This window comes from Strix uralensis, chromosome 15 (genome assembly GCF_047716275.1).
Source record: "Strix uralensis isolate ZFMK-TIS-50842 chromosome 15, bStrUra1, whole genome shotgun sequence".
Lineage (NCBI taxonomy): Eukaryota > Metazoa > Chordata > Aves > Strigiformes > Strigidae > Strix > Strix uralensis.
The window spans coordinates 19882388-19900525 of record NC_133986.1 but is presented as its reverse complement, the minus strand read 5'-3'; the positions used below and the strand labels follow the sequence as shown (position 1 = coordinate 19900525).

The following is an 18138-nucleotide window of genomic DNA, read 5'->3' as shown; positions in this document are numbered from 1 at the left end:
ATCATTGCACAAATAAACAGAATCATTAAAAATTCTAAATATTTTCCTCTTACTAAATGTATTTTCTGCACATATGAACTATCAAGTCAAAATAAATAATTTTAAAAACCCACAGCCCTATTATAGACATAATTCCTTCCTGTAGTTCTGTTTTTCTTACTTAAAGAATAACTATTATCTATCATAGCTGAAATTGTGCCCAAAGGCTCACAAAGTTCTTTTGTATGCTACCTTGATGACACCCTTTTCACTCCTTGGCAACAAGTCATTAAGCTCCACAACTGTTTTTGCTCTTATTCTCCTGGAAGTTCTTACCAGACATTTTGGGTTAACACCACAATAGGAGGTCCCTCTGCAAGTTATTTTGACATCAAATGTTATGAGGTATATATGAACACACATAGTTACTAAGACTATTCAGGGCAACACGCATGAAGACAGGACTACCAATCAAACTCAAATAATTTCTTATTCATTTAAGTTGCATAGCTATAAACAAAGCTTTGAATTTATTGTATATCAAACAAGAAAGTGTTTCTCATCTGGAACCTGCCATCTAAATAGGAATACTCACCCTGCTGCAACTGCAGGAGGGATGACTAGTATGAGTTTAAGTTGTGCTTCATGCAGAGCTTCAGAAAGGTGAACGAGCAAGTGAATCAACTCCCTGAAATATAAATATATTGTTAGAGGGAAAGGCAGTAAAACTGGTGCTATATATTGGCAAGAACAAGTTAACAAGTAACAGTAGAAATAATTGAAAGATGCAGCTGGCAAGAGAGCCAAACACAGTTTGTAGGAAATGACCATAGCAGGAAAAAAAAATAAAAAATTAGGAAGACTCATCAGAGGTTTACCCTTTTCCAAGACAAAGAACACTGAACTGCTGGAGACTGTCTTAGTTTTATTGGAACTGGTGATCACCTTGGGGGTAAAATGTTTCCGAGTTTTATTTTAATCTAACTACACATTGTTAGCATATTTTATCAGAGCAGGTCACCTCTTGAGATCATATTCAGTAAAAAGAATTAGATCAATAGAAGAACCAAACACTGTTCTGAGACAAGCAGCTGTTGAATAAATTCAAGTTGCCACTGTATTACTGGATATGAGGTCTGAGAATTTGTAAAGATGCTTTCCCAGCAAGACATGCTATCTTCAAGGGATATTTCTGAGGCCTGTATTTAGAAACATTTTTGCTGCTGTTTTTTTCTGTATGAACAATTCTTTTGTTTATACGTTACTGTATAGCTACAAAATAAATGTTTGACAATGTCATATCTGGAAGTATCACCTTCCATATGCATAATTTAAAGACTTTCACAAAAGCTGATTTTCATACCCATATTCTAAACACTTCAACAGGAAAATAAACTCCAAAATTCTCATGTAAACTGTTTCCAGTCTTCCTGATTTGAAGGGCAATGTTAATAGAAAATCCTTCAGAGACAGACTGCAGAAATAAAGTTTAATGACTATTTTTAAGAGGCGTCCAATATTACCTTAAATTTGCACTAGAAATATGGCCCTTCTGTTTGCCTTCTTTAAGTCATCTGATTTTTCAGAACAAAGTCAACTTTCATATTTACCCACTGGTAAGATGGATCCACGAAGGCAGTCAGACAGATGATATTAGCACAGAATTCCAGATCTGTTCAGAACTATGCTTAAACATGAACCAAATAGAAAGCAACTTCATGACCCATTCCAGTAGCGCAAAAGTGCTTCCCCTCCCATTTCCTTCATGTGCGTTCCACATTAAGAGCGCAACTATTCAGACAAAACAATTATAGCGAAGAAGAATCCTTTGCCATAGGAATGCATTAAAAAAATCACAACACTAAACTAAACAGACATTTATTGACTCCAACATACACATCACGGCTCCAACACGACAAAATCTTACCAAAACCAGTATTAAAACTAGCTAAGCTTCTTTCCTACTGACTCGTGTCTCAAGGCTAAGTGACCTTTTTAACTAATTATGCCCAAACTGCAATAAGAGTGTACCCTTTATTAGATGTCAGAAATGCTACATATAAGATAAATTTGACCAAAGAATCAGTTCCTCTGGCATTGAGATTATTCTACACTGTTCATCAGCAGGGATCTCTCTTCTCTGCCTGGCTGCCTTTGTTAGCTGTAGGAACTTTGAGACCTCTATACCATGCAAAATATTCGCTGACTTTAAATTTAATTATTTAGAAGGTGAGGGGGTAGGAGGGGCAGAATAGCACAAAAGAACCTAACATAGGTGCAGAGCAAGATAATGTCTTCTTCTTTTTCATTTAGAAACAAGGCTAACACCCTCGCTGCCACTCTGCATCTTCACATATCTGCCTCAGCTCCTAAAATTTTTCTACCCAGATAGCAATGCTCTGAAGGATAAGAAGAAAAGCAGCGGGGACTATTTTGAACCAGGTGCAGAAAAAAATAAATCAAGTGAATATTAAATTCAAGGTTCCCCCCTTCCTTGGCAATGTCAGACACTGGTGGTTGGCCAGCAGAGGTAAAAATGTGTCCACAAAAGCAGTGATGCACCCACAAAAACAGTGACTGCACAAAAGCAGTCATATTTTAAAACTAGAAAGGCATAGAGTGTAGAACTACAACCTACAACTGTAAACGAAGGACAGAGATTTGTGGCCTGATAGAGGGGCAGGAGTGCAATTTAGATTGCTAGTTTTAATTTGTAGCTAGCAGACAGGACTGAAAACAGACTCCATCAAGACAGGCACTTCCTCTCCTCCTGCCACCAAATCCAAGCAGCATAGCTCTGGCCAAAAAATAATTAGTTTCAACTTGGAGAAGGTCAGGAAGAAAAGTGGTAGCTGGACAACTGCAGATTCTTGCTCAAGAAACCCAGATTAACATCTACTCGCTAACCTGTCAAGCCAGGTCTCTGGGCACTGAAAACATTCTAGCAATCAGATACAATTAATGGTTAAACACTTAATTTAGGCTCACTTCCATTTGTCGGCCAAGACAGACTATGTAAATCAAATACGCACTCTTCCCCTCTCCCCCAAACAGCAATAGCAGAATGCTCATTTATTGCTCTATAAATTAAAACTTTGCGGTGTCCCAACAGTGCTTTCCACTGTTTTAAACACAATATCCTCCCATATTACCACAGGTAATTTTGAAAGCAAAGCTAGACATTTTAAACATTATAATGAGGTGAAGGAAAGTGGGAATAGAATCAGTCTTCCTGAAAAGGCTTCATTAAATATTTACCAGAGACTTCACCACTGTCAAATTTAACTTCAGAGTAGCTACTAAAACATTGGCAGCTTTAAGACTCTATCTTGAGCTAATTAAGGTCTACTTCATTCCTACTATTTCAAGCCTTCTATTATCACTACCATTTGGTAGGTCAATTTTCCAAGTGTTCATGATTTTGAAGTATCTTGTTCCCTACAAAGTATGCAGACCTCCAAATTTTCATCAACCAAAGTTTGAGGGAAGCTTATTTTTTACAGAACTCCCTTTTTCCAGCATTGCCGGTCTATCGTGTTTGGGACACCCTGTACTTCAGTGCACAAGCGTGGGTTGTAGGTGTATTTGAAAAGCCTTGCAGAAGACACATAATGCTGTTACATCCTTCCCTTCAGTTACGTGACCCTTCAAAACTCTGCAACTTTCCAACTTCAGCCACTTTTTTGCTCAAGTTGGTAGTCAGTACTCTCTAAAATTTATGCCTTGTCAAGAAAATTGGACAGAATAAAGCTGTCTACTTCAAGAAGAAATTGCCCTTTTGTGCCATTTCATTGCCTAGTTAATACCAAGAAACTGGAGTGAATTATGGCAAATCTTTGATTAATAGATTAATTTTTCAGGGACTAACATGAAGGATAGAACTGCCAGAAGAGTTTTTTGCTCCTATACTCCTACCAACATTAATAAGATGTCTGAAGGTCATCTTCTGCATGATACCAAGTGCCTGCAGCACGTGGTGACAAAAAAAATCACGTTTTTCAGATTGATTCTGTGTGATGGCAGTGCCATCTGTCAGCTAATGCCAGACTGATCAGAATAATGTGTGCACTTTTATGTATGCTGTGAGATTCTGACGGGTACATTCATGCCTTTTTCACAACATGACCCAGGTCTCTGGAGAAAAAAAAAAACCAATAAACCCACAAGTGAGACTAGCAAGAGAGACATCATCCTGTCTAGCTGTTAACTAAAGAAACAGAGAACCTTTGCTTGCTCAGTTATCTCAATATTTTTGCCATGTACATTTCTAAACTTAAATGCCACAGCATGAATAACTTGGAATATTTTATTGCAGAATCAGCCAAGAAAGTTTTATCTAAAAGACAGTTATTTAATTAAGAAGCAGGTTTAAACTATAAGACCCAACAAAACACATTAGAATTGAGGTGGTATCTACATAGGATATCTTAGCTCATTTTGATTTTTGTTAGGAGACTAATTTCCTCTGTGTTAGGATAAAAGATGGGAAGCTGAATACTTTTTTCCCTGTGTAATGATTGTCAGCATGAGAGGAGGCAAAATCAGTTAGATGCAGTCTTTCACTTCACATTAAATTTGACCTCACTGTGATTTCTGTATCAATAATTCTATTCCCAGAAATCACAGGAATGAAGTAGGTATCAACTATAGAGGGTACTTCAAAGTATTTGTATCAGACGTCTACAGGAGCCTGAACTGGTCAGTATAAACCCCCTAAAACTTAGGTCCACACACACATATCAAGACAGTTCAGATTCTTCAGGTAGAACAGGTGGTATTTGGGCATCTAAATATAAGAACCTAATGCCATTTTATACATCCAAAGGTATACAAAGCATGAATACAGGATTGCTGTGTAAGACTCAAGACCCTACATGAACAGCCAGAGACCAGGCTGCTTAGGATATCTAACATGAAACTGGGCAGCTATATTTAGGCACATATTTCTCTTATATAAAATGTATACTGTTGGTAAAATCAACATTTAAATGAATATGCAAAAGAAAGCAGCACAAAGGATTGATCTAAGACTTTAGTCTGCTGAGCATTACAGAGCAATTCTAACCCCAAACCAGAATGATTAGAAAATTTTTTGTTCTTGAAACCAAACAAAACCAGATTAAGTTAGTTCTGCTTAAGAAGGTATAGAACAGAAGATATATGGTGAGCCTGAAACCACAGAATTTCATCTCTTAGTGGGTGCCAGCAACATAATTTCTTAGCAACATATCACCTCATCTGTAATGCCAGCTAGGATAAACAGGAAACTGAAGGTTCTTTCTAGATAACTCCTCAGGCCTTGCAGGGAGAATTTTCATTCGTTTCTGATGTTGAAATGAGTACCCAAAAAATCAAGATTTTCTAGAAACATGTAAAGGGTTGACAGAGAAGTGTCTAAATTTGTCTCATTTTAAAAATGCTCAGTGATCACAGGTTCTTGAAAAAGCTGGCCACAGGATTTAGGGGTTACAGAAGCTTTGCACAGAGCTAACACTGTTACCCTGTTATACAGAGATATTTACAAAAATTGTCACAAGGTCTTTAGGCAATTCAGTGTTTCAAGCCCCAACATCAAGAAAATGGGGGGAAGCATGTGCTATGAAGATGTCATCATGCCTCTTTAGTCCAGCCAAAATTCATGTTCAGCTATTGGAAAAAAAAGGTATCTTGTGGGGACACTTGCTCAGTTGAGGTCTGCTGAGAAGAGAGCTTCAGCTGCAATTAATCCAGCTTTCTGATATATGAAGTAGTGCTTAAATCATAACCCAATTTATTAGTTAGGACACTAATTTGCAGGTTTTCAGATTCTTTTGCAGACTCACCTGCCTCAGGAAATACTGGTGCACTCTGCCAAGATGTATCACTGCACATTGTCTTTGGACAGTGGATGCTGATTTCATAGCTGAAGCATCGTATCAAGCACAAATGTTCCATAAGCAAATCCCACTCTCTAGTCATTTTAAGTCTGATAAAGAAACCTGTGCTATACTGTGTTCCTCTACCACTAAGGGATGGGATCATAGATCTTTTCCATAACACTATCAAAAAAATAACAGGAATCATTTCCACAGCTTTCCCCTCAACACAGATACATGAAAGGATGCACTAGAATAACTGAGTGCCATTTTATTATTTATTAATAGTTAGGTATCCACTTACTTTAGGTTTTGAAAAATGAAAACCATAATGATTTCAAGTGAAGTATTTTTTACTTAGATCTATGCCACTGCTCTCTCATTTCGTAAGGCAAGCTGCAGCTGCAGCATATCCCCAGGTACTTTTATGCACCTGTGTTGAGTCTCAATAACCTGTTGCTAACTGCTTATGTGAGACTAGTCCTTGTATTTCAGAAAAGAGTCCATCTGATTCTTTTATTTTCTTTTTAAACTAAAACATGTTCACACTAAATAATAGGAATAAATTGTGTTAGCATTGTTTCCTTATATTGTCAGACAGCTCTGGAAGTAATTTGAAGGCAGACTATCTGTTCCCAGGACCATCATTATAGTCTTTTGTTCCCTTACCTAGAAGTAGGTTAAGCTACTTTCAAGTGTTTGACCTTGAAGGATCTTAATCTGGAAAGCCCACACTATGTACCTAACAGTTAATACAGACGCTTCGTACGGAGCATACACAGTTGCTGTTCTGTGAACATCTCCAAAGGATTAGGGGTCATCTCTGTGTTGACACCGACCTGTCAACTGACCCTCACCCTTCCAAGGTTAAGAATGCGCTTTCCTACTGGTGGTTGTCGCTTTCGGAAGACAATCTGAGCAGGACGATCAGGTGTGACTCGCGTTACAACACTGCCACTCCGTGGCTAGAGGGGTCATGGGCTGCTCCAAGTCTTTTCTGGCAGGGACAAGCAAAGCAAAAGACTGTCCATGCTTGCCGGTTTCTCGGGAATAACTCTGCTCTGCTATTCAAAAGGAAACGAACAGGTCCCGGAGCAACGGCACTCAATGTGCAAGGTGATAAATTCACTTAATTCTGCCCCTTAAGAACTGTTCAATGCACCTGTTCACTCTAAAAAACATTGACAGGGAAAACCCCTGTGGCACCGGATAGCCAAGCCACTCAGTTTTAGAGCAAGTGATGGACAAACTGACTTAATCTTAAAATGAAGACCCTGGTCCCATAACTTACAAGCATCATGAGAAAAAATTTTAATGTAATGATGTACTTCTATTTTCACAAAACAGCTGTTATTCTACACACTAGTCTAGCTTCAGCTTGTTACCTAGATTAGCCTTATTCAGAACGCTTGTCTCTGAGGAGGCAAGCCTGACACAAGGTATTCTGCAACTTAAACACCCTACCCATTTCTAGGGGAGTGGCAATAAAGGGAGGGGAAAAAAAACCCCACACAGATGAATTTACAATTCAGCACTTAAATTAAAATTGGTCTTGAAGAGGAGGAAAATCTGCAGTTTGTAACTTTTATTTCTATTCAGTTTTTTTGCCAAACATCATCTTTCACATCTTTAGTTAGGATAATCCTAAAGTCTCGTTCACAGGTGGCCACATATGATCAAACATTACTGACTCAGAGCAAAGGAGGCAGTTACAATTCTCTCTATGAGAATAACCCTTTTCTTCTCCAAAGTTATGGAAAATACTTCCAACTCCTGTCTATCAATGACAGACAGACAGTGAATATGTAAGTGGTGCTTCTACACTTCACCTAAATAACACTCAGGTACTGAAGGCCAGAGCAACTACGCAGCAGTTCCCTCCACGAGTACAAACAGTTCTTACCACGTAAGATGGGACAAGCCATGCTGTTTTGAGCCAGCATTATTCCTGGCAAAGAGTAACATTTTTACTATGCCATAAGTAAACTCACCCTGGAGCGAATAAAAATGTATGCTTTGTTCATGTGTGTCATTTGCAATACAGCACGTTGTCACTAGTGTGCTTAAATTGGCCTTCAGTGAGTCTTAAAATTACAGTAATACAGTGTGTCTTACATTTGTCTAAGATAACTAATAGGAAAAGCATCAATTTTACTAAAATACAGTAAGCACAAGAGATAAACTGTCCACTACACCCAGCTTCGGGCTGGCAGTTACTAATTGCTTAAATCACCTCGTTGGCTGTCTTATTAAGACATTGCAATAGGTTCAGAACTCAGTATAGAGATTAACTCTTAGGAACAACCTGGCAAATTACCTAATTATGAGCAAGAGCATCTATTTTAAGGATTATTCATTCCAGTGCAAATAGTGGAGCCCCTGACAAGGCTACAAAGATTCTGCAGTTTCAGTTCTTTGTTCCCAAGTGTTGATGTTATAGGGAAAATGTAGGACTCTGTTAATAGAACACTCAGTTCCACAAGTAATTATTATATGCCATCAGACAGTAACTTTTTCCCTAAACAGAATAACCTGAAGCAACCATTTTTGAAAGGTTAAATTCTCCCATAATGAAGTCTGCATTCTGTGGAGCTTTCTTTTAAACAACTTTCCCCCACACATTTTAGGCAATAGAGAGCTGGTAGGAATACTGTGCTTTAGGGAATGGATGCTTGAATTTCCTGAGGGAACTAACACAAAATCTTCAGACTGCTGCACTGAATCATTCATTTCACCACACATTCTGCCTTTTCCTCCTGAAGCAGCAGTTCGGAGCTCGCCTTACCCTGACTCTGTCCAAGGTGCCAAGGCAGCCAAGGGGCTTTTACTCAAGGAAAACAGATTAGAATGTCAGAAAACAACTTAATATGGATAAGCCCTTTAGTTTTAGCAGCTACAACTAATGCAGACTCACTGAAACTTCATAGTGGAGCTATCAAAAGGTAAATCAATTAATCCAAAGTTTAAAATATACTGTGCTTGCAAGAACTGGAAGACAGTTTTTCCCTAGATTTGCTTCAGATTGGGGATTTTGGTTTTAGATTTGCTATGTCTAAAAGATCTCTCTAGAAAGGTTTGGAAGGTTTCCTAATCAACTCAAATGTGATGGTCTTGAAAGTATCCCACACTTCCAAGCTTCACCCAGTAACCCAAACCAATCAATGTTATAATAAAGGCTAGTGCCAAGGTCTGAGCAACTGAGATACCCTCTTCACCCTTGTACAACAGCAACATCTTGCAGAACTCAAATATGAAAGGCTAATGTGGTCTGCTAGGTCCACTGTGAAGATTATTATATAATCTTTGAGCTCATGTAGAGTGGAGTAGACTCTTCTACTTCATTCTAAGTGCAACAATCTTCAGTTGTCCCACAATGAAGTGTATTTATTTATAATGACAAATTCAAATCAACTCGGACAAATTCAAAAGATGCTTTAAAAGAGCCAATTTTTAGGAATCACATCCTACAGACTCATACTCACGTTTGCTTTTGATTTCCCAGCTGACTCCAAACTTCAACTACAAAACCATCAAAATTTTCATTCTAAAGGGAATCGACAACGATATACAGTTAATCACCATGCTTATTCATTATGCTTGTATCAGAGATGATAATACAGTATCAAAGCACACAATTACTGTAATTTTGCTTGTAATGTTACAGATTGAACATGCTTTGTGTTCTTATACCAGCTTTGTCTTTAATGCAGCATTTCATGAAGAAGTCAAAGAGAAGCACAAATTATTTAACAAACATGCAAAAGTTGAAAATCTCTATTAGTTATCCATGACTTCTACTCTTACAGGATAAACCAGTATCAGATTGGGAAAATTCAGCCATTAATGAAAGATGGATGTTAAGCAAATCATTTGACACACATTTACATGTATATTGGGAAAAAATTCATGAGCTCTTGAGTCTAAAGATGTAAATACTAACTTGGCATAGGCATGATTCCAAACATCTCCCACAGTTAATCTCACTTGTGATAATTATGTTTAGCATGATCAAGGATACTGTTGTACTAGAGTATCCTTTCCTCAAGAGGCCAACTGTTACTGAGGACCTAAAATTGATGTATTGGCTACCAATTATAAGAAACTATCCAGTTTACCTCTACATCCATCTTCCTCTAGAGCACATTAAGACTTCTTTGCATCATGTAGCAAGTGAGAAACCTTATTCTGACAATAATTAAGCAGGCTGTCATGAATCAACCACTAAAGTTGAAGGTCTTTTGGGTGCAACTTGTCAAGCTGTATGCATGCATAGCTCTAAAGCCATTAGCTAAGGGGCTGCCCAGAAAACCTTAGCAAACAGTAACCATTCCTTAAAGGAAATCCTCTTCTCCTCTCCCTAGCCTCTTAACATTTTAAGGAAACTGGTTTATCAGAGCAAAACTGTACAGTAACAGATACCCAGTGAGCTATTCTTGGTATTAGAAGTGACTCATTAGCTCTAGCACACTGAGCATGAATGTACTCCTGTAACACAGAAAACAGCACTCATTGACATGTGACCCTCTTTCAAAAAACACCACTAACCACTTTAGCCCCTGCTAAATAGATTTAGGTTTTTTAATAGAAATTTAAAAGAAAAGCCTGTTCACTAGGTAACCTCCATAAGAAATTTATCAGGTACCCACTACTGCCTCAGCAACATTCAGCCTGTCAGCTGTTTGCCACAGGTGTTATCAATCACAATTTATATCAGGCAAAAATCACCAGTGCAGCTGCCAACAAGAACTTAATATGGTTATGTTGATCAGACTTACGTAGTCTCATTTTAGACTTGTAGTTAACTGCACTTAAATGTTGCTATACTTTGTATTTACAGGAATTGGACACATACTAGGACATGCTATTAAGAATCCTGCCTCATTATTGTGCTGAGCAGAATTTTATTTTCTAGAATATTTCTACTGGAAATGAGAAAACACCGATTACAAAAAGAATCAAATACCATCTCACACTATTTTATAGGCATTAGCAGAAAGTCTTTTTACCTTGGCTAGCAGAACCATGTTCTTGGAAAGCTCCTCTATCTCATCCTCACTGGCAAAAACACTCTCAAAGTCCTGATAGGTCCAGCCATCAAACAAAATTCGAGGCACTATCAAGCAAAGTCGTCAATCAGTAGTGAAAATTAAGCATTTATTATCTACACTGGACTATTTCTGCAGAAGTAGAATACAGCAGATACAAGCAGAGATGCCACTAAACAACATATCCCATGACTAATATAATTGCTCTTCACTCTGACGAACTTCCTCCTTCATACAACTATGCTAAGGGAACCTCCCCTTCTCCCATATACACCTGGAACAAAGCCTTCTTTTGCTCTGCTAGCAGTTAAAGCCAACAAAACCCAAACAAACATAAAACAGAGGCTCACCTATTTTGACAGTTTTGGAGGTTTTTCTGACATCTTTCATCCAGCCTGTCAAACAGTATAAAGTAAGAGAACAACTGTTAAAATATAAATGATGTTGACAATGACAACATGTTTTCAAGCATTCTTCAAATAATGTAGCATAGTTTCATTGTATCTGTGTTCCTGCCACAGACTACTAGTCATAACCAACACAGACAAAACATTCTCTGACACACAGAATTTGAAGCTATTCACCTCCACTACAGCATAACTAGCATTTACTACAACCTTACAATAGTCCCAACCCCTCCCTGCTGTTTACAGTTCTGCCTCATCATAGAAACTTTCTTACTGCCTACTCAGAACAACACTTCTCTAGTCACCTAGCACTACCTGGGAGGAATTTTTTTTTTTTTTTTAAGTTGGTACTTGCAAGCGTCCCATCCATTCCTCTTGGAAGTCATTGTACTAAAAGTAATTTGTTAGTAGGTACCAACATGGTAAGAATTATAGCTGTTTCAAATGAGATTCCATGTTCAATCAAGTACAAAACCATAAAGTACTTAGTTATTATTTAAGAACATACTAGCTGAAATCTGAACTTGCTGCCAGTTTCTTGACAGTGAAGGAAAAAATTCTCTTCAGATTAAATTTAACCTCCGTTCCCAGAACAAATTCACCCAAAGGTTTTTGCAAAGGGAAAACAAACCACAATTTGGTTTGTAGGTAAACGACTGCACAGCGCAAACACCAAAGACTATTTCTGCCTGTACAGATGCTTTGTCCCTTCCTTTTTTTAAGAGGGGCTTTGCAGACAGCCTGATGGAAGAGCCAATCTTTCTACTTATTCTTTGGACAGATAAACTATGTACACATATGGGATTAGGTGGGGACAGAAGAAAGTTCACTCTAAAGAAAACTCCTCCCCAAATGGAACGGTTTAAAGTACTTCACCATGAGGCAGAGCCAGAAAAACCCACATGCATTTATTGCCAATGTTACCTAGTCTGCAACAACACCAGTAATCTTACTTGCAATGCATATTCAAAGAAAAAGAAAGTAACACCTTTATCAGCATCATGGAGCCCAGTGAACTGGAACCTTTCCTTCCCTCTCCTTTTCACTTGTAACCAGACTGGTGAGATTAGTGTAAATTTGCTTCCAAATATTTTAGCAATGTCATATCCATGGCTGTTCCACTTGCAAAAGAAAGCAGGAAAAAAAAAAAAAAAGTGAGAGGCTCAAAAGCAAGATAAACAGTTCACTTTACTTTTGACCAATATAAATTCTTTAACACAAATCTAATCATTTGCTAGATCCCCATTCGTTAGTTTGAAGAAACCTTTTTGGGACATTATTTTTATTTAAACAAGAAAGTACTCTAGAAACTCTGATAGCTACATGAAAGGCAGTCTCCAAATTTTGCAAATTCACCTGAACTACAGGAATTTGCATGTAGATGCCAACACAGTTTTGAATTTACAGCCTCTGCATTTATGTTCAAGACAATTTGAGAAAGGTGAAAATTTATAGGGCACCTATTTCTCTTTTGAGCAGTGTAAGACTGAAACAAGTGAAAAGCATCCTCTAAACAAAAGGAAGAAACATTTATTATTCAAGAAAGGATGCTCTGAATAGACTGAATAGCAAAAGAGATCAGTTTGACAGCAGCATAAAATTTGCACTGTTTATTTAGAAGGTTCAAGTTGGTAGCTGCATGGTATGATGACACTTAGTCACCCTCCTGTTCTAATTTTACTGCAACTTCACATGGCCCATCAAGGACAAGAGAATACTATCACCTCTGTTTTACTGGTGAGAAAAAAAAAACAGTATGACCTAGACATCCTGCAAGAAATGGATGGGAGAACAAGGGTTTGAGACCACCTGAATCCCAAGCCGGCTCTCCAATAATCCTCTGGCTATTTGACTGTATTTGACCAGAAGTTCCCATTATTATAAAAACATTTTTAAACCACAGATGCCAGACTGCAGATTAGCACAGTCCACTGCATATTCATTCAAAACACCAATTTTATTCATTTTATTAACTTACGGGAGTAATATATCCCAGAACATCTCCTGAGAAATGTCTTTCCTTCATCTTCTTGGAGCAATAACTTCTGTGTTCCAGTATAATATCCTTTGCCTTTGGATCCACAACTACCAGGCCCCGGTCCTGCACATTTTTATCAGAATGCAGTGTCTGGGGGAAGAAGACAGTTTTTAGAACCAGCTATACAAAGCAGCCACTTTCAGTAGCAACAGACTTCAAAAAAAACCCCCAAAAACCATCACATCATTAAACTCTGAGCACTCCTTTTAAATGATGTAGAGCAGTTCGATTTAAAACTGAAACAGGAAAGTGCTCAGAAATTATTTGTCATCATCAGTAAATTTTTGTTTGCAAGGCAAAAAGCATATAAAACAAACAAAAAAAAAAAATCAAGAAGTGACAAAATTAAAGAACATAATTTACCACAGCTGATGGCGCTCTGCTCTCTAGTCAATGCTTTCTGGTGTGTTATCCTCAAAATGACAAAAAGGGATTAGGAGTTCTTAACCAAGAATTTGAAGATGGTTTTTAAACTGGATATATTTTAGACTGAGCATGCTGCATTGAAGGCCAAGGTTCTGAACATTTTTCTTTAAGGAACATCTGCTTCAACTAAAACAGCACAAATCGTTTTATCAGACAGAATCAGAGTGAGAAGGCCTAACAAAGTGTGCGTGGTAAGTATGCAGAAACCATCTACTGGTGCAGTGGAAGGACTTTAGGGATAAGGCCTGTCTTAACGCTTTGTATTATCCTCACTACCTGCAGACTAGATTTTCTTCCTGGTAGACACTGAACAAGTAATACAGACAATGAGAGATGTATCTGCATAATGAAGGATTAACTATACTTATAATTTATGGGAGAGGATTTTGAACATGTCTACTTTTTTACCTAACATGCTTAGCAACACTACATACATACACTTGGTATATGCACTGGTAAATATACTTCCTCTCCATACACACCCTTTCTCTTACACTGCTGTGCCTTCTTGCAGTTTTGAAAGAAAACAGGCAGGAAACAAGGACATGCTCAGCAAGGTAAGAGAGACTTGAGCACGTTGGCTCCACTTGCTCAGATTGCTACAGGACTCTGAATCATTTCTGCCTGCAAAAGAACTGCTGGTTAGAAGGCTCTTCAAACTCTTCTATGAGGACACAGCCTTCCCATTGGCAAGGCTGAGAACACCTTCCCTTCCACCAGTAAATGACCTAGTGCTCCTGGCCCAAACTACTGTCCCCACCCCCCTTTCCAAAGGGATGGAAGTATGTCTCCTTTAGCTATGCAAGAGGGGGCAAAAACTTCCTGCTTCTGCAGCTTGCACGGGGGATAAAACTCCAGAAGTCTACAGCATATTGGTTCAAGGAGTGAACAAATGTGTGACACTCATAAAAGCTGAAGGAAAGGACAGTTTCAGGTAGCATTATTTGTGAGGATAAGCTTCAGCATGGAGATGCATGGTTGCTTTTAATACCGCTTTGGCAGAGCGAGAGTCCATTTACCAAAGTTCAATTAGTTCACTGCACATGTTAGAGAAGATGAGCATTTCAGTTACTTCTCTTACCTTTTCTTCCAGTTTTTTTGCAGCTCCTTTCTTTGCATCTGTTTTTGACAGGGTACCTTCAACTAGCCAACAAATCATAGTAAGAGAAAGTGAAGCATAGAGAAGCCTCATGGTGTTTTTCCCCATGTCAAGTTTCTCTGCCCTGAAAACATAAGGCTTCAAATCTCTGTGAACAGAAGAATGTAACAGTTTAATTCAGTTTTCTTGTCTAAGGAAAGTCAAGCAATTGTCTTATATTCTGTCCTCTAGAATCAGACTTATTAAGACAGTACTGTTTTAATAGTGCTTTTGCTCTGACAGCAAAATAGCAGAGTATTTTAAGAAATTGCTAGACTTTTTTTGTCCCTTGTTTCAGTAGGTGTATCATAGAGAAAGTGGGTTGGACACTTGAAGCTTCCCTTTTAAAGAATCCCTAAAGAAGTATAACTGTTTACAGCTGAAACTGAGATAAATGTTTGCTGCCCAGAACATTGATAGCACCACCTTACCTTTTCTATAGCAAATAAGAGATACCATTTGTTTCTGCTCCTGCCTAACCCAGTCAGCAAGTCACAAATTAATTAAGAGACAGGAAGAATTATAGGCATATGCTTATAGCTATGTGCCTTTACCCTAACAGGTGAGAACTTTGTTTCCAATTCCTTGCCAAGTCAGTGAAACACACAGAATTGAAAAAAAATAGGGGCCCTTTTGGTCTAGAAGAATGACTTTAACAGTTTGTCCCAGCTCCAGATGAAAGAATTGAGACTTAATAGAGAACAGTTCTGTTCAGTGTTATTTATCTATTACACTTTAGTTCTGTCAGAGGAAAGACTTTACCAAAAAAATTTCAAATACAGCCAGAGCTTGTTTTTCAACCTCTCCCCATTCATGAGTTGCACTGGTTTTGCAGCCTAGTTCTCAGAAGTGGGTAAGAAGAAAACAAGTATTTAGCATTAGGGGAACCAGGGCCAAAGGAGGTAGAATACCAAAATGAAGAAAAGCAACCTGTTACTAATTCTGGAAGTCCTAAGTATCAAACTGGGACTAGCTTTCATCTATAATAAACTAGGTAACGTATCAGGCTGCTTCTCATGAGATCCTAATGGAGAAGAAAAAAAGGTTACCATTCCCATAATTTTCTAAAGTTCAGTCAAACTTAAAAAATTCTCATGCTTCCTGTATTACTCTGAAGAATTAACATTTCTACCATTTACTTTAAAGACTTATGAGCTCATTTCTTCAAGTCATATTTATAAGACTTGTTCTGTTGGCACTGGTAACAAGAGCTGCCCAAAGTCTGAGTACTTTGTTTCTGTACAAAACATCAGGTGAGGGATCCCACAACAGCAGGCTGAGCACTCTAAAGGAGCACTGTGGCAGTAACATGGTGGCAGAAGGAACCTTAAAGGTTACATGGAAGTGTACTCAATGAAACGGCAGCTATTTGAGGCTAACAGTGGTAATGCAGAGATGAGATCAACAACCCGATAAACTTACACATATTTGGATGTGGCTAGCTTAGCAGTGAGGTTTTAAAAAGCAGGGATATTTACTGCAGGAGTTAGGGATTCTGCGGGAAAAGAGAGGAGTACGTGATAAGGGAAGAAAGAAGGATGATGGCACCAGAAGGGCTTGAAAACACCAATGCCACTAGCACCAAAGAACAGAGCATCAAAGACCTCATGTACAAAATGAGTTGAAGGCTTTAGTCAAGTCTTATAAAGACTGCAGGATAAAAGCAGAAAGCCTTCTAATACCTCTTAGATCCAGAAGGTGGGGTAAAAGCTAAATTGCTGTACCATTTAAAATTCACTATTATTAATAGTTAAGGTGTTATGCTTCTACTTTGACTTCAAGGTCACAGGTAACCCCCTTGTTTTCCACATCCTAAAAAATTAGACAAAGCAGGTTGCTCTTGATAGCATCTACCCTGTTCCTAGCTTGGCAGGATCTATAAACTACTGCAGAGAGGAACAATTGAGAGCCTGAATAGTCAATACAAGTCTTAACTATCTGGACAGGATATCAATTCTTTCAGAAACTGGTATATATAGATTTTATGGTGTTGGATTTCACTTTCAGAAACAATTAGCAACAGCATCCACTTCCCTGAAGAAAAGTTAATATTTAACAGCTGAAGAACAGAAGTTTAAAAAAACATCACTGAACTCTAATTAGGCATCAAAATGTGCTCATTTCCTTGACACAATCATATCCATCTGCCAGTTACTATCAAGACAACATCCACTCCTAGATCTATAGGAAGTACTGAACCTGTGCAAAATGGTTTCTGTCAGTGACAGTCCAATATTGACTCTTGGTTGCAACCTTCGTTTAATAATTTGTTCTCTAACATTGGTTTATTGAAAATTAAGTAGACAGCATCACTCAACTACATGAAGATGAATTAGTCAAAATTTAAATGCTCTTTATGGAAACTATAAGCGTGGATTTCGCAAGCTTTACAAAAATTAGTTCCCTGTCAAGTTTTTTTTTCTGCAAACCTTCCTTCATCACTGTGTAATTCTTGTCAAACTAACTAAACTGAGCAGAACTGTATGAGTTTGGCACTCATTTGTTTCCTGTATCATTGCAAAATACAAGCAAAATTGAAGACTGACTGTGTCCTTGTTCAACTCATACTAGGGACAATTGAAAGTTTAAAACATCTTTTGACAAACTGATCTGAAGCACAGGTTTTTATGCCAGGCCACAAATGTTGTTTAACCTGAGTCTCCACATGAGGTAACATACTTTTAGTCAGGTGTTTTAAAAGCAGCTTTATTTTTAAGAGAGAAACACTAGCATAGATTTAGGCTGTACAAAGAAGCAACCGAAGAAACTAAGTAATCTCGGAGTCTGGCACAGTAACTATTTGGAAATCAGAGTTAATGTTTATACTTGTATTTCTAAAGGAACTAGATTCTAACTGCTGCTGCAGAAGGAGCCTGCATCCCTTAGCAAAGGAAGCCCAGGAAGCATTGTGTTGATGTGTTTTTAAATTTAATCAACAAAAGCTAGATTCAGGAGTGAAAATAAACCGGTTTTAACCTGTGTAAACATTACTCCCTCCACTCTTGCAAGATGCTCTACTGTGACAGTAAGAATCGCCTCCCATACCCGTCTGACTCTGGAGATCCCAAAGCCTTCCAACGCAGACCTGAGGGGCCGCCGGAGCCTGCACGCCCGCCGAGCCAGCGGGCCCCCTCAGCGCGGGTCCCCTCAGCGCGGGCCCCGCCTCGAGCTCGGACCCCGGGGGGCCGCCCCGGTCGCCCTCCGCTACCGGGTCAACCCCCGCCGCAGCTACGGTGCAGGCCGAGGGCCA

At 38.5% G+C, this 18138-nt stretch overlaps 1 protein-coding gene across 7 annotated transcripts in view; it reads right to left on the bottom strand.

The window, feature by feature from the left end:
* Positions 1-18138, bottom strand: part of CHID1 (chitinase domain containing 1) — a 117169-nt gene extending 99031 nt beyond the window's left edge. For 2 of the 7 annotated variants that reach the window (XM_074885328.1, XM_074885330.1), the window contains exons 1-7: positions 17934-18131; positions 14832-14997; positions 13265-13414; positions 12275-12407; positions 11230-11274; positions 10841-10947; positions 9317-9378 (exon numbers count right to left, since the gene is read on the bottom strand). In XM_074885328.1, coding sequence (XP_074741429.1) covers positions 9317-9378; positions 10841-10947; positions 11230-11274; positions 12275-12407; positions 13265-13414; positions 14832-14957 — 623 coding nt within the window. In that variant the 5' untranslated portion in view covers positions 14958-14997; positions 17934-18131. Of the gene's footprint in view, positions 1-574; positions 670-4412; positions 4486-9316; positions 9379-10840; positions 10948-11229; positions 11275-12274; positions 12408-13264; positions 13415-14831; positions 14998-17933 lie in introns of all 7 variants that reach the window. The other 5 variants (XM_074885327.1, XM_074885326.1, XM_074885324.1 and 2 more) reach the window with 5 other exon arrangements.